At 34.2% G+C, this 24,696-nt stretch overlaps 1 protein-coding gene across 1 annotated transcript in view; it reads right to left on the minus strand.

Annotated features, from left to right (window-relative positions):
• The window catches only part of LOC150081696 (zinc finger MIZ domain-containing protein 1-like), an 811,610-nt gene that overhangs the window by 15,605 nt on the left and 771,309 nt on the right, over nucleotides 1–24,696 (minus strand). Inside the window, exons 19-20 of the mRNA XM_090378811.1 lie at nucleotides 13,994–14,856; nucleotides 11,314–11,517 (exon numbers count right to left, since the gene is read on the minus strand). Of these exons, the coding sequence (XP_090234937.1) occupies nucleotides 14,650–14,856 (207 nt within the window). The 3' untranslated portion in view covers nucleotides 11,314–11,517; nucleotides 13,994–14,649. The remainder of the gene's footprint in view (nucleotides 1–11,313; nucleotides 11,518–13,993; nucleotides 14,857–24,696) is intronic.

The following is a 24,696-nucleotide window of genomic DNA, read 5'->3' on the forward strand; positions in this document are numbered from 1 at the left end:
AAACCTTCCATAACAAGCGCATAACACATATTGAACAAGGATTAGCGAGAAACATCCACGCTCGCGATTTTGTCACCCCTCATCCCCCACCCACTGAGCTCTGTTTTGACCGGGAAAGATAATTTTAGCTACCCCCATGTTTTTTTATGGCGGAAAATATTTACGCCGCTTTAAAATTCACATTTTTTAGGTTTCATTTTATATTAAATCGGCGATCGCGAATACGCGAAACCGCGAATACAGATACCGCGAATAGCGGGGTTTACTGTAATAAGACCTCCACCTCCCACAAAGTGTTATTGTTAAGTGATCAGTGTTAAATGCAATAACTCCTTATAGGCAATTGTTAAATGAGAGAAAAAAAAGCATAAACAATCGACTTTAGACTCATATTTTAAAATGTGATTTCACTTTGTATGTAAGTTGGCTGTTTATTTAATAAAACGTTTCTTTGTTCGAAAAAAAGGCTTTTCCTTTTCTTTACATAGGAACGTATCCCTATTCTGGCCATAGTATTTTTACCTCTGAAAACAAAGTTTCGCTTAACGAAGTAATTTCGTGGAACGCATCCTATTCGTTAATCGAGGTATGACTGTACTGCAATGAGTTTATCAAACCCAAATGTCAAAAAAGGCAACTATGTTCCACATGGCAAGTGATATCAAAAGATGAGCAATTCTTGGAAATGAGCCTGGGGCAAACAAAAGATGGCAGAGAAAAGTAAGATGCTATGTTTGTGGAAGAAGTTGAAATGAAACAATCAGCCAGCCCTTCAAAAAATATGTTTTAAATGAATTTCTCCTAACCATGCTAATGGCGTGTGTGTGTGTGTGCATGCGTGAGAGAGAGAGAGAGAGAGAGAGAGAGAGAGAGAGATGAAAAAACATAATTGAAAGATCTTTTATATCTTTCAATGTTCAAATTTTCTGTATATCTTTACTACTTTTGCAAACACAATCTATAAAAATGGGTATATTATAATGTAGTGCTGGAAAAAGGTTAGCTTTTTAAGTTTCCTATTTTGTTTGACCTAATAAATACAGAGAAAAGACACTTGTTCTGTTTCTTGTTTTCACCATAACAAAATGCAATGTGGTTATTTTCAAGAAAAATGTTTCTTCAAAATGTATTAGTAGCTTGGAAATCAATATTTTTACTCCTTGTTCAGTGTACATGAAATACTATCAAATATTCTATCAGCATTAAACACCAGATGTCTCAATTATTTACTACAACTCTTTTTCTCCAAGAAATAAATTTACAACCTGTTTATACCGTCTCTGTAAGGATCACCAAGAACACCTATTGTGAGATTAAAGATGGGGGGGGGGGGATCATCTGCAAGCATAAAAAATGAAGTGGATATTAAATTGGAGGATATTAAAATGGTATTGTAAAAACCTGTTTGACTACTGAGGGTGTAATGAATTGACATGCAGTTAAATAAAGGCTTTAATAATTTTATTGTAACATAAGCAGGACCTTTGGATTTCTCAACCTCTGCCAACTAATGTAAACAAAAAAAGGAGGCAAAGTACTAATAATATTTTGGTGCTCAGTTATCTTCTTCTATAGTGAAAGGTTGATACAACTGCTGACTAAGTCAGTTAATGTCTAGCAGAGCTAATAATGTCTAATGAGTTCTACATTTTCTTCCCAGTTTGATAATGTAGACAAAAGTAGTTTTCCAAATAAAATACTGTGAAACTTGCTTTAAGCAGCAATTTTTTTGCAATCTTTTGTTAGAATCCCTTGATTAAGCACTAACCCGTTTAATGTAAATAGTAAGCAGTGCATTCAGTCCCCAAAATTATTCCCACCTGTATTAAGTAAGCATTTTTATTGTCATCAAATTTAATTTTTATGTTCTTTAAAATCTGTTTTATCAACCAGCTATTTTAACACCAGTCAATTAAATAGGTTATAGTTTTCTCTTTCTTATAATCAAATAATGATATTGTCACACCAAAATATAAAATACATTAATGTATGTACCAAAAGCAACTTTTGAAACTGTATTTCTTATAGTGAGCATATGGCACTTCCAACTGAGGCAGTGTTTTCAGAAAAACGACTTACATTAACTGGCTAAGAGGCATATTCATATGTGACATCAATTAGTACAATGTCATGGTTCCTTTAAGTTTTAATGTGTTTTATAAAGCATCAAAGTACTGCAACTACAAACTATGCATTATTAATTACAGTTTTGCAATTTATTACTTAAAAAATGTAGTAACAAAGTTTAAACTTTAAAAGAAACATGTAATTAAATTAAAAATTAATTCAATAAAATTAATCAACCAGAATTAAAAAAATATAGCTTTTAAAGGATACTTTGCTTGAAGATTATAATAAGAAAATTTACCTGAGAATAGGAAGAAAAATATACAGATCAATGGGTAATGAAAAATTAAGGAATTATGCTACAATTTTTTTGCTGATTGTCATGAAAGTACTGCCATCATTGTACTAATAATGCAATAATGAATTAATGGCCCAGTACTTATAATAACTGGGCCATTAATTCAAGAAATTTGCTAAACACTTAAATAAAAATGGATAGCTTCAATCATTTTTGAAATGGCACGGTATTGTTTTTGAATGTGAAAAAGTGGCCAAGTCAGTCTAGTTGAAGAACAGAAAAAAACTGGAGAGCATCTGTGCTATGTATTAGTAAAGATGTTTATAATTTAGATGAAACGGGTCTCTGTTGCAAATGGAGAAAAATCAAGTGATATAAAGTAAAGAACAGAACTGCTTTACATTGTTTAACCAATTTTCCTAGTGAAAAAGAAACATTATTAGTCAATGAAAAATATGGCAAACTCAGGTGTTTCAAATATGCACCATGAAAATTGCCAACATTTTATGAACATAATTTTTCACCTAACTGTATAAATCCAAAAATAACACAAGTAATGAAATTAAATTGCAGAAGGAAACAATTCTCATATATTTTAAGCCAAGTGGATATTAAAAATGAAATTACTGGACCAGAAATGTTAAAATCTATAAATTTATTGGAAACTATTTTTTTTGGATAAGTTCTTAATCAGAAGTCAAAATAGACTATTTAAAAATGCTCCTGAAGGTGTGGACTTTCATTATTGTCCAAACTTGCTGATGTAAATATGCCAAATGAAAAAAAAATCCCAGATCACTGGTTGAACTCTGTCAGGAGCTGCTTGGTTGCTCAGAATTAAATTTATAAATGATCTGCCAACATGTGAAATAACTACTGATTGGGACAAATCTTGTATCATTTTAGTATAGTGGATTTTTCTCTTACTGATGGTTATTCACTTAATCACTGGTTAATTGAATCAAAACCAAATCTTTTATATGTTGCACTGTGTAAAATTTCTCTTTTATTATAATCATAATTTCATAGTTTATTGAATCACAAAAGATGATAGGACTATACCGGGTGTTTCAAAAGTGATGGTCAATAATTTGAAGGTGAACTGTACAGACTACAATATGCAAAAAAAGCCTAGTAAACATGGGTCCTTAAGTGAATCATTTTTGAGACATTGCACATTTCTAGTTGGGATTCACCACTGACTTGTTTGTTTAGGTTAGGTTATGCTTATTCTCTCCGTTTCCCCTCTCTCAGTGATCTGAGATGTAGCAGGCATACTAGTACTTGTCAAAGGATAGTCAAAATGGAAAGAGGTTACAGCAACAAAGAGTATGTGGACATGCACTTCATTTATGGTAAAGCCAACGGCAGTGAACTTGAGGCTGCACGTTTGTACAAAGCATTCCCCCGCCAAAGGCAGCCCAACAGGCGCACATTCATCAGGGTACATCAACGCCTTAAGGAACATGGAGTATGAGCAAGTAGGCCCAGAAGCATAACATCTGATGTTGTAGAAAGGGCGTTAGAAAGAACATCTTGTAACATGTAGCATCTGTAAAATCCTGTGGTGTTGAAACCAAAAATTAAAAAGGTATTATCTTATGTTTAATAAAACCACCCTTAGCAAAGGATTCACAGCTTTTTGCTAAACTAGTGCTCCCATAGTCAGTGGTGGATCTTAACAGAAAATGTGCATTATCTTGAAAATGGTTCAGTTGCGGCCCGATATTCACTGGGACTTTTTTTGCTTATTTTAGTTTGTACTTTTCACCTTTAAATTATTGACCATTATTTTTGAAACACCCTGTATAATAATGTGGGATTTCTCAGCATGTGTTTTTTTTTTTTTTTTTTTTTTTTTTTTTTAATCAGGTAGGTATATACTGTATTAGCAAACTTTGTGGTGTTTACATCTATTGCCCCAAACAACGCTTTACACTTTATCACGTACCATGGGAAGTAATCGTGCAATAATTCCCTGCTCATTCACTACCTGTTTTCTTCCCCTTTCTGAAAATGGACTGTATTGTATTGTATTTTATGTTGTGAACAGTAATTGGATTAATTTTAGAATGCCTGTGACACTAATATTTTCAAAAAGCATGCTCTTTGTTAATTCGTGATAGCCTTATTTCAGTAAGTGCTGTAAGTTGTGTTGCATAAAACATTAAGTGCTAAAAAGGTGCTTTGTACATAATTTAAATTTCATCTCAATTTATACATTTTACATATAGGCTTTTAAATCAGAAATGTTTTAAATGTTAATGCAAAACCAATGAAAGGATTTAAGTGTTACTGAAAAACATGAAATTGTAAAAAAGTATGATGCATTACCTCAATCATGCTCTCAGTGAGAAGCTTCAACGAAACTGAGTATATTGCAAAATACATTTAAGCAGGATCCTAAAAAACTGCAGTACAATAAAAGAAAATGCCAAGCTGCAATGTTGAAAGTTATGTTGGTTAACCTAACCTAGGATGTCAAATGCTCGCATAAGTAGGGGAATTCTTATGGAGAACGCTGCCGATTTTGCAACTCTGCCTTGGGCAAAGAAAATTTTAAACAAACTGATGGCTGGTTATCCAAATGGAAAACCAGAAACAATATTGATTATAAAAATTTCATGGAGAAAAAGAAAATGCAAATTTACCAACAGCAGATGAAATGATAAAAATGATTCTTCTGTTACATAAAATTATAAGCTGAAGAATATATACATAACCCTTGATTTACATGATTTCAGTTTGACACAGTATTTTTAAAAAATTATTCACTGATGAAAAAATTAAAACAATTACAAAACTTTTAATGTTTGTGGCCATTGATTTATGTACATGTGCAATTATCTCGCAACACTATGTCCGCTTTGTCCTTGAAATTAGTGAGCCCGTCAAGGTGAGCAACTGTGCCAAAATTAGTTATAACCCAGATATTAGATTTTATTGTCATTGCATTCTTTATTGTTAGTGACAAATTTAATATTATATATATTCAATATATATTTTAATTTTAAAAAACCACAACTGCATTGGATTATCCTTTAAACTAAAATATAATTTTTTTTAAAATATATTGTTATTGTGAAAGCAAAAGATGTTGAATTTTATTTGAAAAAAATTTCTTATTATTTTTTAATAGAATGAGCATTTTGCAGAACATCATCTATGTTCAACTTAATACTGCATATATATTATTACTACGTGACACAGAGCAAAAACAGAAAGAAAAGAAAATAACAAATTGCAGCTAAAATATTTAGTCTTAAAATACATACAGGAAAGTAATACAAATATAGAGCTTTTGGACAGTACGGTGCCCTTCATCAGTTTTGGCAGTTAATCTAAAAATCTAGAAATATAGAACCTATGTGCGTGTAATGGCAGTCATGTAAAATTAAACATTATATTAGTTTAACATTAAATTTTATAACATTAAATATTTTAGATCCAACTTGTTATTTTCTTTTCTTTCCATTTTTGCTGTGTCACACAGTAATAATATATATATAATGAATCCAGATCATAGGCCTTTTTACTTAATACGGCATATTGCCACCTTGTCATTCCCATTTTCCAAAGTCACTGGACGTGAGCATCTTCAACTTTCTCTTTCTCATGGCTGATAGTGCACATTCCTTCCATGTTTTTCCTAGGGTGTCCTCGCCTTCTCTTCCCTTGTGGTATCCACTCATATATAATTTTAGGCCATCTTTCTTCATCCATGCATAGCAGATGTTCAAACCATCTCAATCTCCTATTTTCTATTCGTTCTATGATATCTTCATCTGTGTGCATACGTCTTCTTATTTCCTCGTTCATTGTCCTCTCTAGCCTAGAAACCCTATCACTCCAATGTAGGTAGTCCATCTCTAGGGCCCTAAGCTTCTTTTTGTCACCCTCTTTCAGTGTTCACACCTCACAGCCATAACAAAGTACCGATTCCACTAACGACAGTCCAATGTTTTTTAAGTTCTATGGAGATACTGTTCTCCCACCATATAGATTTGAAGGCACTAAGAATCTTCCTACTTTGATGAATTTATGTGTAAACTTCCTCTTTCCCCAAGCTTTCCTTAGTTAATCTACATCCAAGACATTTGAAAAAAGTCAACAGGTTTTAGATATATAGACTCTGTAACTTCCAATTCATCAGGATATTCCACTGTGCTTAGGTATTCTGTCTTTGTAAACTTGATATTGAGGCTCCATTGGACATTATGTAAGATGCAATTTTCTCAACATATATTCTAAATCATAAGATTCTTGTACAATGATAACCTGATCATCTGCAAAATTTAGGCTCCAAAGATATTGGTACTCCTATTCCATAATAGCTTCTTTTCCATTCTTGTAAAGCACATTCCAAGAAAACATCAAACAATAAAGGTGATAGGCTGCATCCTTGTCTCAGCCCCTTTGTTGGACAGATTGGGTTAGATAAAGCATGGATCCAAACATGAATTGGAGCTTAAGATTTCAAAGACAATTACAAAACTGCTTAGCTCAATACCAGAAAATTTATATGGAATTGAGTGAAAATAAAAATAATAAACAATCTTTGATGACAGATTTTACTGAAATGTCCACGATGTCTTTGGAAAATTAATTGAAAAAAAAAAAAAAAAAAAATTTCTGGGTTCAAGGAAGTCAAGTAGCAACAGTGATGATTTTCAACTGAGAAGGAAGAAGAAAACTGTTTCTATATTAACAAGCAAATATGATGTGGAATATAATTTTCATTTTCGTAAATTTTGAAGATCTTGCATTTTTTTATTATTTTTTTAAGAGGATTCACATAACCTTATTATACTGTGACCAGCCTAGGTCTATTATGCCCCATTTATTATCCTTACTATAGTTACATGGTAATTGAGTTTTAGCAATGACTTATGCGCATATATATGTATACATAAAAATAAATTGTTCATTTTATATTAATAAATACAGTATTATATTACTGTACTGTAATTAGGATTTTTTTTTTTTTTTTTTTGGAACCAATCTGCCATGTAAATCAAGGGCTAGGTGTATACAATACTGATGAAACAGGTCTTTATTATTGAGCATTACCTGATATATCATTAACTTTTTAAGAACAGCCTAAATTCAGTGAAAAAAACTGAAAAATCGGTAAGAGTTCTTCAATTGCAATATGACATTATTGATTACAAAGGAGCCTGGTAGTTACAGGAAAATCAAAACTCCACATTGTTTTCTACATGTACTGCTACCAGGAAAATATATAAACAACAGAAATGTGTGGATAGCCAGTGAAATATTTTCAGAAGTGTTAATAGAATGGGATAAGAAGTTAATTTCAAAAAAGAAAAAAAAGTGCTTTGCTTTTGGATAATTGCCCAGCACATACAAAAGCAAGCACCAGAAATATAAATTTAATTTTTTTTCTACAAATACAAATCTGCCATTCAACTTTTAGAGTCAGGAAGACTAAAAACATTAAAAAACCTTTATAGAAAGGATACGAGGAAAATTATTATATATATAATTGATGAAGGTGGAAATAAAAGTGCTGGAAAAATTTCTAAAAAAAAATTAACTCACTAGATGTAGTTTATTTGTTAAAAAAAAAGCCTGGGATTATATAATAAATAGAGTTTAACTTAACTACCACAGAAAAGCATGATTTATCCAGGAGGCTCAAAATTACAAGAGGGAAATGGAAGAGAATGACGATTATGCCGAAGCTGATGAAAATTTTCATAGATGAAGATATTGCAGTAACATCCGTTTGACAGAACCTGATACTGCAGTCGATATTTTAAAAAACAAATATTGACGAAAATGAGGAAGCCCAGGAAATGACTTTGTGTGCACCATCTTCAAAAGAAGTTGGACAAGCTTTAGATAATTTAAGGAAAAATGTGGAGTTAAGAGGCAGGTGGGCAGAAGATTTTAGCTGGTTATACAAAGTAGAAAATGATGCAATTTCTCACCTTAAAGACAACATGATTCAGTTGACTTTATATAGCTTTTAATTAATTAGTGAATAATATTTTTATCTGCAACATTGCATAAATGCTGTATTACAATTTTAAATATATACAAGAACTGTACATATTTTTCATAATTTTTATTATATGTATTTGTATACATAATTACTGAATTGTAAATAAAAAATAAACAATTTTTTCAAACTTATTTTACACCCCCCCCCCCCTAATTATTGAATCAATAATGTGATTCTAATAAGTGGAACCCACTGTATTAGTATTACAAGGGCAAAATGATGCAAGGAAGTGAGCTTTTTCTGCATCTGCCAAAAAAATAAAAATAAATCCATCATTCATACCTTTCTCATTTCCAAAAATGCCTGTTCAATTCTGCTTTCTGTTTTGACCTTTATCAGATTATCCACTTTGACCACACTGCTGACAATTCATTCAAATGATCTAAGACAGTGGTCTCAAACTCAAATTGCATGCGGGCTGAATGCACGATCTGAAAGCAGTTGACGGGCCGGAATTTTTTTTTAAACAAAATGAGAGTGAATATAAGCACAGTATTTACAACAAATACATAATTGAAATGTATTTGCGGGCCGTGAAAAATTGCTTCGGGGGGCCGGATGCGGCCCGCCATTTGAGACCACTGATCTAAGACATGCTGCTCAAAGGTTAAACTTCACGAGATCCAGCCTTCTGTTACTCTCCAAAATTTTGGATTTGTGCCCTTCCCCTGGTTCTTCTCTCCTTTGATGGTGAAAATATATCCCTTTGTTCATTTTACTCGTTCCTTTCAGGGCCTTATACACAGGGCTGTAGTGGAGGGTATATGCTATATACCCTCTGGATTTTTTTTTTTTTTTTTTTTTTTTTTAGGTGAATAGCATATACCTTCTGGTTTTTGAAAGACTTGAAAAATTAAATTTATTAGAATTTGATTCTTAGGCAATATTTATGGTTTTATTATTTTTAATATATATGCCATATATATATATAAGTAAGTAAATATGCAGAGGGTGTGTGTATATATAAACACACGCATGCCGTATACCCTCTGGAATTTAATTAACATTCACAGAGTATACCTTCTGCTAATTTTTACAACTTATACATCTCTGTTCAGGTCTTCCCACTAAGGTGTCTAGTTGCCAAGCTTTGTAGGCTGCACTTTCTAAACAGTCTTTATATGGACATCAATTAGCATCCTTCATCAATCTAGTTGTCCTACTCTGAACTCTTTCTCCAAGTTCTGTCTTGCTTTAAGTGTGGATTCTAGATGTGGACACAACATTCTAAATGAGGTCTTGCCATCATCTTATACAAAGGGACAATGGCATCCTTTTTCCTTCCTTGGGAAGATCCTGTATATCATAAGACACCATGTGTCTTCTTAGCTGCCTGTGTGGAAAATTTTGTCTGACTGAATTGTAATCCCCGTCTTTTTCATTCTGGGCCACTTTTAACACCCACCCCAAATCTGTAGGTGTAAAACTTACATTTAGAAGCATTATACTTTCAGTTGCCATTTTTCGCACCATTTGTGCAGTTGATCTAAGTCGTTTTGAAACAAAATGGCGTGCCTCTTGTTAACCAACTTTCTTACCTTTAAATCATCAGCAGATTTTGACAACTTCCCCTGCACTCCCTCATCAGTGTCATTAATGAAAATAAGAAAAAGTAGTTGTCCCAACACTGATCCCTGAGCTTCTCCATTTGCTAACACTGGTCTGCCATGAGGTATGTTCATTTATGACTACTCTGTCTCCTACCTTTTAGCCAGTCTTTGATCCAATGAAAGGCCTTGCCATTAATCCCAATTTATTTCAGCAATGAAATAAATTGGGATTAATGGCAAGCTAATCTAAAATCTATAATAGCTTTTTTGTGGGAAACCAAGTCAAAAGCTTTGCTGAAGTCAAGGTAAATAATATCAAAATTGTTTCTTTCATCTGTTTTTATGACTGTCATAATAATTAACTCAACTGGTTGTGCAAGGCTTCTCCTCCACAAACCCATGCTATGATTCAATAAGGATACCAATCAAGAAAGTCCTATATTGTATCTTTTATCAGACTCCATGATCTTACCCACCACTGAACTCAAATTCGCTAGTCTGTAGTTGTCCATCATGTCTATTGCAACTCCTTTGTGGATTGGGGTGATGTTAGTGTTCTCCAATCCAGAGGGACTCCCCAAAATCTAATGATGATCTCATTAACATTCTCAATGAGATGACACACTCACATGCAGCCTTTTATTACTTACTAAAATATTATTTTGAGCAAAGTTCTAATTTCAAACTAATTTACTATTTTGAGCAAAGTTCGTATACCAATAAAATGAAAGAAGAGTTGCCTACAAATAAAATTCAGTATAGTTTTAAAAAAAGAAAGCTTTAAATTTATCAAAATATTAAAAAATTAAAAGCTCTCAAGACTGAAGAATCACTGTTAAATGATATAAGAAAAATTCATTAATGTTTTCATGAAAATAAATTAATATTATAAATAAACATTTTATTTTGCAACGAGATGTTTGTTTTTAATTTAATGAAATATCTAAGTTAAATTTATAAAAATTTGGATTGCACCAACCTGTCTTAATCACTGCAAATATGCCACTCCTGTAAGGGTGTTTAATGCAGTTTCAAAAACAGGCTCCATATAAAGATCATCTATTTTAAGAACTTAACTGTGTACATATACAACAAATATTATGAAGTGAACTGACTGTTGCACACGGGTACAATGGTTAACCTAGGCAAATGCACAAGAATAAAATTTGACCCTACAATCACTTAATCTGTAGCCACCATACAGACTTCAGTATTTTTAAGGATATCATGAGGGGTGGTTAGATATTAAAAAAAAAAAAAAAAAAAAAATCAGCATTTAGCAGAGATCACTGAATCAAATAAAGTACTCTATACATCATGTGACCAGTAATGCAAGTTGTACTTATTTGACCAAACCTCACACAACTTACAGTTCCTCTGGATGGTCCACCATGACAGTATAGTAGATTCACTTGCCACTCCTTTGTGGTCTGGATTCAAATTGCATTGGAAACTGGAGGATTCTTATGGGCTGTAGTTATCCAACCTGGGTGGAGGAGTAGAATTTTTCGGCCATCACAAGATTCAAATCAGTCTGTGAATACGCACTTGTATGGGCATAATAAACTGGTACACTACGACAAAAGTAGGCAATATGCCAAAAAATGAACAAAAATCCTGAGGATGTTAGACTTATTTTTCACAAAATACAATATACTTCAATGAAATGAGTAAAAAATTGCTACTTATATGGCCATGCATATTTTTTAAATAATGGAAGCAGCATTTTTCCATATTAGTATCAATTTTAATTCACAGTAAGTCTTTTGTCACAATTTCTTGTTAAAAGTAATGATTAACTTAAAAATCAATGTGCATGCTTATGCTTAGAATAATACTAAAAAAAATTGTGAGAAATATTCTTATGGGGTAATATGAGCTGCAGATGTTAGAATGTCATAAGCCACCTATGTGCAAATGATTTTGGAGTCAGAAACCCTTTGTGAATCAGAAAAGTTGAAATTCCAGCTAAACATCATTGAATTCCATGGCAATTTTTTTTTTTTTTTTTTTTTGATTTGGTAGTTGTTGGCGCATCGGCTTCTATGGCCATATTGCACCTCCCAAGGTTTTTGCAGTACTTTGATCCAAGCCCGAGGCGGGAATCGAACCCGCGACCTTTGGGTTGCCGGGCAGGTACTTTACCCACTCGGTTAGCCCGGTCAGCCTTCCATGGCAATAAATAGCAACATATAGGATGGTAATGAATATAACTATGACTACTTCTAGTGTCCTGTAAACTGATTTTAAATATCATTTGTAAAAGAACAGTGCATTCTGTGACATACTTTTAAGAGAATGCAAAAATTGTTCATGGCATTTCAGATGAAAGACAGCTACATTATTGACCATCAAACGATGACAAAGACAGAACTATTCAGTGTAAAATGTTGTATTATCAAAGTACTAATTCTTTTAAAGAAACTGAAAACTGATTCCAGTAGCTTCCAAGTTGAAAAAGGAATGCAGTCAGAAAAATTTTGCCAAAAGAATTGATTACTTAAAGAAAGCTAATGAAACTGATATGACTTTTCCAGTAGGTTAATCATCCTTAAATATATCATCATAGTTGGCATTCCAGAATTTTTTTTGTTAATAACTCATCTTGAAAATATTCTTTTATATATTTTATCATTTATCTGAGCACTTAAGTTGTTACCTCTCTTATAGCTTGGGTATCAATCAGTCTATAATATACATAAATTTCATCATATCATTCAACCTGTTTTAGATCCAAATAGGAAACTTACTTTTTGCTTATCAACTAAGTACCAATGGAATAATAGGAAGAATCCAATGTAAAATAGTTTCCATTGACCATAAAATTCTGCACAGTCTCCTTTATATACATTTCCTTGTTGAGTACATTTTGTGAAACTGCAAAAATGAGTAAGAAAAAAAATGGAGCAGAAACTGGAGCAAATTTCCAGGATTCTCATAATCAATTATTAATAGAGTCAAAACACAGCTCTTTCTAGAATCTAGAGAAAGTGTTATCCTTACCATGCTTAAGTTATACAGGAGGATATTTAAAGGGATCTTCAAGGCTGTTTGCAGTGTCTTCATAGAGGAGACACTCTAAACTGACCCACCTGTACCACTTTTATTTCCTTCTTTAGATAAAAGATTTTTTCCAACTAAAAACACGGCCCACTTCCTTCACTGTATTACTACCTAGTGAAATGGCACATTAAAATACCAGCAAATAACCAAATACTAGCAACAAAAGTGATTAAAAAGATATATCCTGTAATGTAGCCCAAGTGCATAATGTAAAATGTAATTTAACTGTGTTATATTTATATAAACTTGATAATAAGTAGATGTATAGACCAAAAAACATGTTCATTTAAATATTTGCTTATAATTCTTAAATACCGAAACCTTTATCAGCACAGCACGTTCATTTTGTCTGCTCAGTAACTGAACTGCTTTTGATAACCCTAAAGAACAAGCCTTGTGCTTAAAAAGGATAGTCAGAGACTGCTTAAAAAAAAAATTTTTTTTTTTTTAAAGTTCTAGAGAAATCTATACAAAAGTATTTAAAGGATAACATACCACATGGAATCACTTTATGCCAAAAGGGCAGAGCTTTTTATTTATTTTTTTAAATTGTGCAATACTAGCTATGCCTAAAGAATCCCTTATTTCTACATAATTTACAGTCCTAGTACTAATTTTTATACTAAATCTGTAAAAAGTAAAATGCTAATCAACAGTAGTGTTTCCATATGGTAATTCCTAAAGTACAATTAATTTGTATGTGTGTGTGTGTGTTTTTATATATGAATAACAGGAAGGTTTTAAACGATAACTTAACAGTCCATGGCTGCTGCCTCTACTTTATGATCATGGTCCTAACTGACAATAAGAGAGCTCTTGCTATGACATAATAGACAAGAAATGCGCCACAGGCCATACTTTGCTATATATACCTGTAACAACACACGTATAACAACTAATGCCCACAGGTAACACATCTGTGCTAAAAATGCTGCATATTTTTTTTTTTTTTTTTTCCATTTAAAAAGCACTAAAGTTCACTGCTACCTCACTTCCAGGAAGGGTTGCCAAGAGCTAGTATCAGATTTCCACAGTTATTACTTCCATGCACAATAAATATGGACAAACAGCCAGACAAGATATGGCAGTTTCATGTACACGTATTTCACAGTAAAATTTCAACAGAGTCTCTTGAAACACAATACAGCACTTCATCTACAGGAGGTAATCTGCATAACAATATTAGTAAAAACTCCAAAAAAGAATGTGACTTGTGCAACAGGCTTTACAGAAGTCTCACTGACAAGGAGTCCTCAAGATTTTGCAGTATCCACATATGGTTTGCTTCATCATTTATCAAGTTTAGATAATAACATTTCACAAAGCAAAACTCTGGTAAACAATAACATGTGCACTGGCCTCAGTTTTATAATCTTGAATGGTGAAACATAATCAGAGGAACATGAAAGCTAGTTCACTTGATGCATTTGGGATGGAGTAATACTTGCGCAGAGGGAATACTGGCACTCAAGACTTATACAATCTTAAGCCTCTTGCATAGCTGTTGCAATGTCTGCAACTTGCAAATTCTTTCACAAGTGTTATTTTAATAACCTGTACAAAACTGGACCACCTTGACTGCTGATACAAATTTTTGGATGTCTGCAGCAACAAATTGTCGAAATGACAATAACAAATTAGATTTAGGATTCAAACAGAGCCAAAAGATCATCACTAGCGCTCCCAGATGTTGAACTAGGAGCAGTGCTGCTGGTGGAGGTTGTCATTGTAGAGGTGCTTGCTGATGTAGCACCACTGCTGTTACTTCCACCAGCACTTCCACTGTTACTTAATTCTGGAGGATCTAAATAGGAAAGTAGCTCCATGGGATCCACACTTTCTGGTAAAAGCTACAAAAGAAAAAAAAAACAAAGCTCACTTTATTATGGGACAGATATTACTAACTATATTTATTTTAGTTACATTAAAATATTTATGATATGAAATTTTAATAATTAAAAATTTGTTAATATGTTGGAAACAATTCAAATATATGAAAAAAAAAATGGCTCAGCTATTAGTCAATAAACCATCACTATAGTAGGGGCAAGAGACTTTCAGGCTTTGTAGTTCCAGTATTGCCAACTTTTACAAGCTAATAATTTCACTTATACATAAATGGCAGTACTTACAAATACCATGCATTTGTTAGAAGAGGTTCATTAATTGGTAACAATTTTTCCAAATACATAATAATACACAAAAAACATTTTTGTATTTTTTTACAGTTTCACTGATCTATTCTTTATTTAATATATACATTGCACTTTATTATACAGGGCATCTATAAATGGTGGGAACACTTTCAATAATTTATTGCACATGGAGTAAGAGAGATACCATTTACTTATTTATACTGTGTGAAAGAGAAAACATGAAAGTTTCCCAGTTGTTACTGCCAAGGCATGTAGTTTCATCATTGACTGCTGGTTGGCATTACCTGTCGTACCTCTACCACATGCATAACCTTGTTGAAAGATGGCTAATGGCCTTGCTACAAATGCCAGCCCTGACAGTATAGAAGGTTCTTCAAAAAAAAAAAAAACTTTCTATGAAGCCGTATAAATTGCAGTCGGTGCATTATGTTAAAGGAAGATGACAAAGAGAAACGTTACCAATTTTGTTGTGAACTGCAAGGACTGACAGGAGAACATGATGATTTCTTTAATTCCCACATTGAATTGTTGTAAGGTGATGTGATGTAAAAAAAAAACTTTGACATTTTCTCTTTCACAAGGTATGTATATGACACTGATATCTGTCCTGGTCTTTGTGCAATAAATCACTGAAAGTGTTCCCACCATTTATAAACACCCTGTTTATCTACAGAAGGACAGTTTGAAAAATGTGGACTGGCAATGCTGTTGCTGCTATATTTATGATTGAATCAGCAATTGCAAAGTAATCATTGTCATATTTTGATTCCTTGTTAGGCAATATATTGTTCTGTGAAAAAAGAATTGCTATGTTGGTTAAAGAAAAAGTTGCAAAAGAAGAATCACAACAGAGTTTTTTTTGTTAAACTGGGCAGGAGACATGAGATGATGCAAGGTGGTACAGAACCAATTCTTTCAAAAGATCATTGGTATTGTTATTATTAGCTAGATGGTGCAAGGAAGCCTGAGGCTTATGCTGCACCAGCCAAAAAAAAAAAAATTCCCTGAGTTACCCTGTGAGAGAGAGAGAGAGAGAGAGAGAGAGAGAGAGAGAGAGAGAGAAGAGAGAGAGAGAGAGAGAGTCAAAAGTAGAAGGGAATCACCAAGAAAGAGAAGAATGATGATATCCAGCTCAGGACCCTGGGTGTGCCAAGCCCATACTCACCAGATGTGAGCCCCTGGGGTTTTAAGTGGTGACCTTATGGTGAAGGTTGTTATTTTGGTTTTTAGGAGCATTAGCAACTAAGGCCATATTGCTCCGGGATATGTGGTGGTCATTCCCTGACCTTTCCGCATCCTCCGTATTTGGTGGTGACGAGCTCGAACCCCGGTCTAATCAAGAAGCGTGTGCTACGCACTGCTGCTCCTTCCCACCTGGCTACGGAGGTGCCCTTTATGGTGAAGGGCAGCAAAGAAGTAGCACAGTGGGCACTGCTGCAGATGTTGCAAGAGAAAAACAACTGTTGAAAAAAGACAATCACAAAGTTGCAGCTGTGGCCAGGGGCAGCCCCACATAGAGGCTAAAGGAGCCATACCCTATCTCTCTTATGATCAAAATAATTCTTCTCCCTTTTTATGCTACACGATGATTCTCTAACAATGATTTGTTGTTGTTATTGGATTTTAGGAGCATCGGCAACTAAGACCATGTTGTTCCGTGTATATTGCCTGTAAATTGTGTGTTCTGAGGTCGATTTTCTGTTTGCTGGAAAAACTATGCTACACTCGCCTGAGACAGACTAACGCAGCCACATTGTGAAAAATACCCATAAAAATTCCTCCTGTCATCGATGGGATTTGAACTCATGTCTTTTGTGCTACTCACAAGGGCTCTAACAATGATTTAGCCCCCTTCCTCCTTTAGAAAATCCTGGGTCCACTCCAGACTGTGGCATTAAACATGCTGCATTTGTGTTAAATGAGTGCCTCATGACATTCCAGATGAGCAAAAACAAAAGAATAAATTGAAATTTTCAATAATTCGTGAATGGTGCATTCTGATTTTTGATGTTAAAGGACCAATTTTACAGCAACTTGTGATCAGATCAAACTGTAAATGGTTCTTCATTATGGAGCAGCTTGAGAACACTCACCCTATTGCCCAGAGCTCATTTACTTTGATTTTTCCTGAACTTGAGATGAGACAGAGAGAGAGAAAAAAAAAAAAAAAAAAGCCTAGAGTTTCAAACCTGCTAATACATACATAACCCAGGAACACCAAACAATCTGGGCTATAAAAAGATGACTACTGATCAGATATGTAACATATTACTCTCCCTGTGCAACTGTTTTACTTAGTGAGTGTACTCAAGGTCCTTATTGGGACCTTTAGTACACCAAAGTCAAGTGGTATAATAATATTAAAAATATAAATATAAAATATAATTACATTAATTGTATAAACTTGAATATTTCTGACATGTCATTGTCCAATAAAACCTGACTAAGTTAACTTGATTTGATTCTTTACAGTGCACTGACAACTTAGGCAATGATTCATCAAACCAAAAATCCATTTAATCCATTAAAAGTTATAGGTGAACTATAAACAGGATATCATGTCAATGTATATGAAATAAAAAGATAGTAAATATCAGTAAAAATAAGTAAATACAAGGTGTATTCAAGTTAAAAGGTTTAAATTATTCAAGTCATAAGGTCTCAAAATTTATTTCTTCTTATAAAATACACAAGATACAGAAATGAAACATAAGCCATTTTTAAACATAATATACTGGAAGAAATGCACATTTTTCGCATATTTTCTTCCAAGTTGTGAAGGCTTGCTTGTAAAAGTTTGTTTGGAATTATGTTTAGCCCAACTTCTAGCCAAAAAAGCAGCTGCTTGTTTGGCTAGAAGTTCAGAGTTCGCAAAAACGTTTCCATCACTGGAAACTAAAAGTCACTTAGTGTGAGGTCAGGTGAGTATGAAGGATATGGGATAACCTTAATTATATTTTCTGTTAAAAAAAAAAAAAAAAAAAAAATTGCATCTTAACACGGTGGTTTTCTTCAGCTTCTCTTCATATCAGTTTTCTGTCACTGTACTGCCTTGGGAACATGTGTAACAATTATTCCATCCATATCTCAGAAAGAAGCAACCTTATTTGCACATACAGCTTTTCCTGCATGCTTCCATTAGGAGGACTGATGCTTGGTTTCAAGATTGAACAGTGAGATCCACATCTCAACCACTGTTACAATCAAGAAGGATGCTCTTTACTACAGTTTCTCTTGGCCAACAAACAGTTGCTTTGACCACCAGTGGACTACACATACCTCCAAACAAGCCATCAACAGTGGCCTTCATAGCTTAAAAGAAAATGCATGTTCCTTCCAGTAGATTATGTTTAAAAATGGCTTGTTTCATTTCTATATCTGTATTTTATTTTTTTATAGGTAAATTTGGAGACCTTATAACTTGCTCGTACCTTGTATTAAAAATGCATTTATATATATATATATATATATATATATATATATATATATATTGGTAAAGGTTCACAGCTTGTAAAAATGTGTCAGATTTTTATCTGACCCATTACCTCTGTCAGATAAAATTTAATAGTATTTAAGTACAAATTGATAGTATGAAACATGGCTTCAAAATTAGTCAGTTGGTTAAAAGTACTAAAACAAATTGTATGCATACAGGATGGTCATAAGTCCTCAGTAAAAAAAGAACATGTAAGTGTACTATGTCAAGCCAAGCTAGAACAGCTTCCACTTTTTGATTTCTAAGAAGACTAGACTGCCACAGTTGGATTACAAACTGAATCTTGTACATGTTCCAAGCCTTTTCGTATTACCTTCTGGTAGTCTGTAAACAGGACTAACATGTATAGATTATTCAGAGTAACTGCTGATTTGGCTGCAATATCAGCCAGATAATTTCCCTTAATCCAAATGTGGCTGGGGATCCTGCACAAGCAAATATAAAAATTAAATTCAAAAGATTATGTAGTACATGTAGTTCTTGTATAGATAATGCACTTACATGCTGTAGCACGTCCTATCCTGTAACCAGAACAGGACAGAAGCAGATTATACTTCATCATCGACAAGGCCTGCAACGATTGATTGTTTGGCTGTTATTTGGTGTTTACTGGTGAATTGGCAGCTAAGGCCATAACGTGCCAAGTCAAAATGAAAATATCAATAAATAAGTTTGGTAACCTATAAACAGGTAACCATGTCAAAAGAAATAAATATATATCAAAAAATATAAAAGGATAATTCAAATGTGTGTGCGCGCACATAAATTAATGGACTATAAAAAGGTAAAAGGTAAAAGTCATCTAAAATCTGACATAGTGTAAATGAATTACCAGACTATTAAAAGCCATAAAACAGAAATTCTGTGCATTGGTAAAAACAGTTTTGCAATTCTTATATATGGGTGGACCATCTGCTCTCAGCAGAAAATAGAAAATAGTGTGTCAGAGGACTATTTCCGCAAGAACAACTTCCTCCTTTGGTTCCTATGCAGACAGAACTTCCACTGCTTTATTGCAGGCTTAATAGTTATCTTACCACTGAGAGTATAGTTTGGTATGCATTGCTTGACTGTAGTCTGTATATGGGCAACAGGCAAAAATTAATCAAGGGGATTGCTGATTTGGCAGCGTTGCCAGCTAAATCTTGAAGTGGTGGAACCCATGTTTAGTCTCAAGAGCTAAGTTCCGGTCAACCCTTCCCCACCTCTTCCATCATGCAGTATGACTGATCTTTGAGGCTATGATGAACATCATGGCGAGATCCAATCTTCTAAGGAAGATTGAATCTCGCCATGGTGAAAAAAAACTGATCAATGGGCACTCCTCCTCTTTGGGTAAACGTTTTGTGAAAATATGTTCTAGTAAAACACTTAAAAGGTTCTATGCTGAAGAAAGTTTTGAAAATATTGAAATGTGTCCTTTCAATCTTAGATATAAAGATCCTGAATAATGCCATGCTGCTCATACCTCCATGTGCTATCAACAGCATTTTCAATATCTAGACCAGCATTACTACTGAGAGGGAAGTTGAAGAGAAATTGTTAAAGCAAAACATAAAAAAAAAAAAAAAAAAAAAAGGTACCTGCAGTGGATAGGATCTATCCAATTATATTAAGGGACGCAGCAAAGGAGGTAAGCAAACCCTTAGCCATAATTATGGGAGCATCTTTGGATTCAAGGGAGATCCCTATGGAGATGTGAAAAGGTATTACCAATTCACAAAGGGGGATCCAAAGGTGACATTGAGTAATTACAGACCTGTTAGCTTCACTTCTGCAGAGAAAATAATGGAGATGCTGATTAAAGAAGTAATGCAGAACTATCTGGACGGGAATGCAGTTATACTGCAGTCACAGCATGGATTTGTTAAATGGCATATATGATACAGTAACAAAGGAACTTGGATGGAATATATAATTTTGATATCATATACTTGGATTATAGGAAAGCTTTTGATACTGTTGCACATAAAAGACTGCTGTATAAATTGGAGCAGTGTGATATTAAGGGAAAGTTACTACTGTGGATATTAAGTTTAAAACCTAAAGTTCTGTAATTATAAATAATATTAGAAAGTGCTTCCAAATTGGAAAACGTACTTGACTTAGTGGTTCTTTTACAGAGTTGCAAAGTTTCCTATGGATAGGCTGGTTATTTTGTCTGATAATTATTTTGTTAAAATAAGTCAGAGAGTGATTTCACCATATAATTTGAACCAGTCATGGTTAAGAATAGGGAAACTGCATTAATAAGAAAAGGTATTTCAGCTCTGTTGTAAAGAAATTCTCCTTAAGTTACAAGAATAAATAAGGCTAATAATATCTCTAGTCAGCCAATCCTGGTTAGAGATAACAAGAATAGGTTGGTTAATTGGTTACATTCTCTCAGAAAATAGCTCTGTAATTCTCAATAATAATAACAACAAAAATTTGATTTTCAGGATGACTTCAATTGTCGAATACCTGCAAATTGTCCTAATAAAGTGGTCAGGCATTATAGTGGTAAGTAGTGACAATTTTCAACATATGCATCTTGCTTACTGCGGCCTCTGAGGAAAAGCTGTTACTGTTATGTCTGCCTAATCATGCCCTTCTTTATGTTGTTAGGACCAATATCACATTTCAGACTTTCCCTAATAGCTGCAGTAGGCATGCTATTGAACCAAGTTTGCCACAGAAACTTTAATTTAATGATTAAAATATCTATTAGAATTACGTTGGTGTAAATTTTAATATGCCTTCAGTTGGATTTAAAGACTCATCTGCAATACTGCATTATTTTTTAATTGAAAAAGTACAGCTGTAAATAATTTGTGACAGTGTACAAAATATCTTCTAATTGCTGCAGCTGGTTAAAACAAAGACTGCTCAATGCTTTTTGCCATGCCTATGATATGGAGGGAGCTACAAGATCATATAATGGATTGTTATTTTTGTATGGTACCACCTCGTTGGCAGGAGATTTTCAAGAAAAAGTGGACCCTAAGCTACCCAAATGTACCATCTGCTATTTGACCAGTACCCCATGGAGGACTTCCTGTTTGTGAGCCACTAGCTGAATATGTTTTAGAATCTGATGAAGAGTCAGGTGATGGTCAAGATAAATCACCTGAACTCTCCATATCAACATATCCTGATTTAATTTCCAATTTCTCCTCTTCGGAGCCACACAAAATCATGCAAAATAAATTAAATGATCTCATCAGAGATCTTGATTGACCAAAATAAGGCAGAACATTTAGGCTCAAGACTGCAACAGTAGAATCTCCTTTAAAAGGGCCGGACCAAATAAGGGTTAAGAAAATGTTAACGTGTCTGTATACAGTGCCATCAAAAGTATTTTAACCCAGTTTTTTAAAATGGAAAATAACCTTGCCTGCACCAACATCAATGGTTTAATGGACTCACTTAATAATGACCACAACCCTCTCAAGACTGGAGACTTTTCATAGATTCTTCTAAATTGAGTTTAAAAGCAGTGTTACTACATAATGGCAATGTACTACCATCAATTCCAATACGCCATGTACTCCATATGAAAGAATCATATGATAACATGAAGTTTCTTATTGAATCCATCAATTATGAAGGAGTACTAATGGCAGATTTATGTTGAATTAAAATATATTGCCATCTTTTTAGGAATGCAGCATGGAAACAAAAATTTTGCTGTTTTCTTTGTGAATGGGACAGAAGAGCATGGTCTTCTCATTACGCAAAAAAAAGACTGGCCTTTAAAGCAATCACTTAATCCAGGGATAAAAAATGTCCCTTAATCCAGGGATAAAAAAAATGTAAAAAATAAACTTGTACCTTATGAAACAATTTGTTAAGGCCATGGTTCAATATAGACCAGCTTTCACATACCTAATGGAAAAATTTTCAAGACTTAGCGTTCATTGGCCCACACATACAGGACCTTCTCAAGGACAAACACTTTGACCAGATCCTCCATGGTGATGAGAAGTAGCCTGGGGTAATTTCAAACTTGCAGCAACAAACTTTCTGGGGAAAAGCAAAACAGATAACTATAAACAGCTTGTGAAAAACCTTTTGTCATCATAATATAAATCGGGCTGCAACAGGTCATTAGAAATACACTTTCTTCACTCCAAGTTGGATTTTTCCCCAGACGATTGTGGCACATTAAGTGATGAGCATGGCAAGCGATTCCAGCAGGACATCTTAGCATGGGAGTAGCAATACCAATGCAAATGGAACTCTGCAATGCTAGCTATTGCTGGACTGTGACAACAGATGCCGCAGATGTAGAGTACAAATGACAGGTGAAGGAGAAGCATAAAATGTGAATTAAATTAATTTATGTATTTTGTTGACCAATGTGATTTAATATACAGTAGGCCCTCGATTTAACAGACTTCGGATTTAAGGGACAAAAAAATTAATGTCCTAAAGGAAACTTTGAACTTTTTTTTTTATTTGCAAATAGAGCACACTAAAAGGTTGGGTCAATGAGTTAGCATTACCTTATCATGCATCCGGTGTTGGGCTTGGGGTATTACGTCATCTAGGCGAGGGAGGGGGTTAATAGAGGGGGAGTGATTAGCGGTGTGCGCCAACACTGTCAGTATTCTGGTGCAGTTTGTCCTATTATATTTTGGTTGTTTTTACATTTTACGTAATTGTTATTTTTACATATTTTATAATAAACTTCTTTATAATAAACTTCTTTATTTTAAAATAAAGAAGTAAAGCGTAAACGTGTTAACTTGAGTGTTGCACAAAAATTAGAACTGACTGAGAAGCTTGAAGGTGGTGTAACCATTTCACGTATGTGTGAGATTTATAGAGTCAAAATGCAAACAGTTTCAGGCATTCACAAAAATAAAAAACTTAAGGAGTTTGCATTAAAATACAGTGTGGATGGTTGTTCCAAGACAACTTCTACAGTTGATAGTAGAAAACATATGAAAGTGGCTGAAGATAAAACTTAGAGGAAGCAGTGTACAAGTGGTTTGTTCAGCAGTGTTCAAGTGGTGTTGTTAGAGGTGTTGAGTTAAAGTCAGTTGCTGAAAGGCTTGCTAAGTATATGGGCTTAAAATTTCAGGGGAGTGGTGGATGGCTGTGGCATTTTCGAAAGTGCCACGGCATTGTTAATAAAAGAACCTGTGGTGAACCTTTAAGTGCAGATGAAGAACAAGTTGAGGCTTTCAGAAAATATCTAAAGGACATTAAAAATGAGGGCCTCATTTTATCACAGCTCTATATTGCTGAGAAGACAGTTTTTTTTTTTGTTTTTTTTATCATGCTGTTCCTGAAAATACCCAGGCTTGCAAGCATGAAACAAGTACCCTTGGTCGTAAGCTAAATAAGGAGCGAATTTCAGTTTTATTTTGTGCAAATGCTTTTGGCTTGCATCGGCTTAAGCCTATGGTAGTTGGTAAGGGGGAAAAACCTCATGCTTTAAAGGATTTAATGAACCAGTTACCAGTGATATATTCCCACTCCTGGTTTACAATGGATATTTACTGTGACTGGTTCTTTAACCATTTTATTCCTGATGTGCTGAACATTCTTTCTTATGAAATAAAGGCTGTTTTATTGCTAGATAATGCACCTACTCACCCTAATGCTGAGAGGTTAGTTAGCAAGGATGGGAGAATTAAATGTGCTTTTCTGCCTCCTAACACTACTTCTGGGTTAATTCCCAGGACTACATGCCACCGGATGGGTCCCCAGGTTGCAGACAGGACGATGGCTTTCAGATATGGAGGCTAGCTACTTTGGTAGCGCCCTGGACAAGCAGCGCCAGTATTATCAGCGCGTGGTGGGACAAACCTGGTAAGTTGTCCCTAAAAAATGCCACACAAGCTCTATGACGGTGCTGGGACAGTGGCAAGCCTGTGCCGCCACCTTAATCAAAGCACAACCAACCATGAGGGAGAACAGTACCCCTCATCTCACCTGAAGGTAGAAAATGGGCTTGGCTTCAGAGTGAACTTGCAGAAGCACCCTTGGCATATTCAAGATTTGGTTCTGCTACTGCGATGTGGAGAGCAAGGGGAAACTACCACATT

The sequence above is a fragment of the Mastigoproctus giganteus genome, chromosome 8 (genome assembly GCF_048544385.1).
Source record: "Mastigoproctus giganteus isolate SK-2022 chromosome 8, ASM4854438v1, whole genome shotgun sequence".
Lineage (NCBI taxonomy): Eukaryota > Metazoa > Arthropoda > Arachnida > Uropygi > Thelyphonidae > Mastigoproctus > Mastigoproctus giganteus.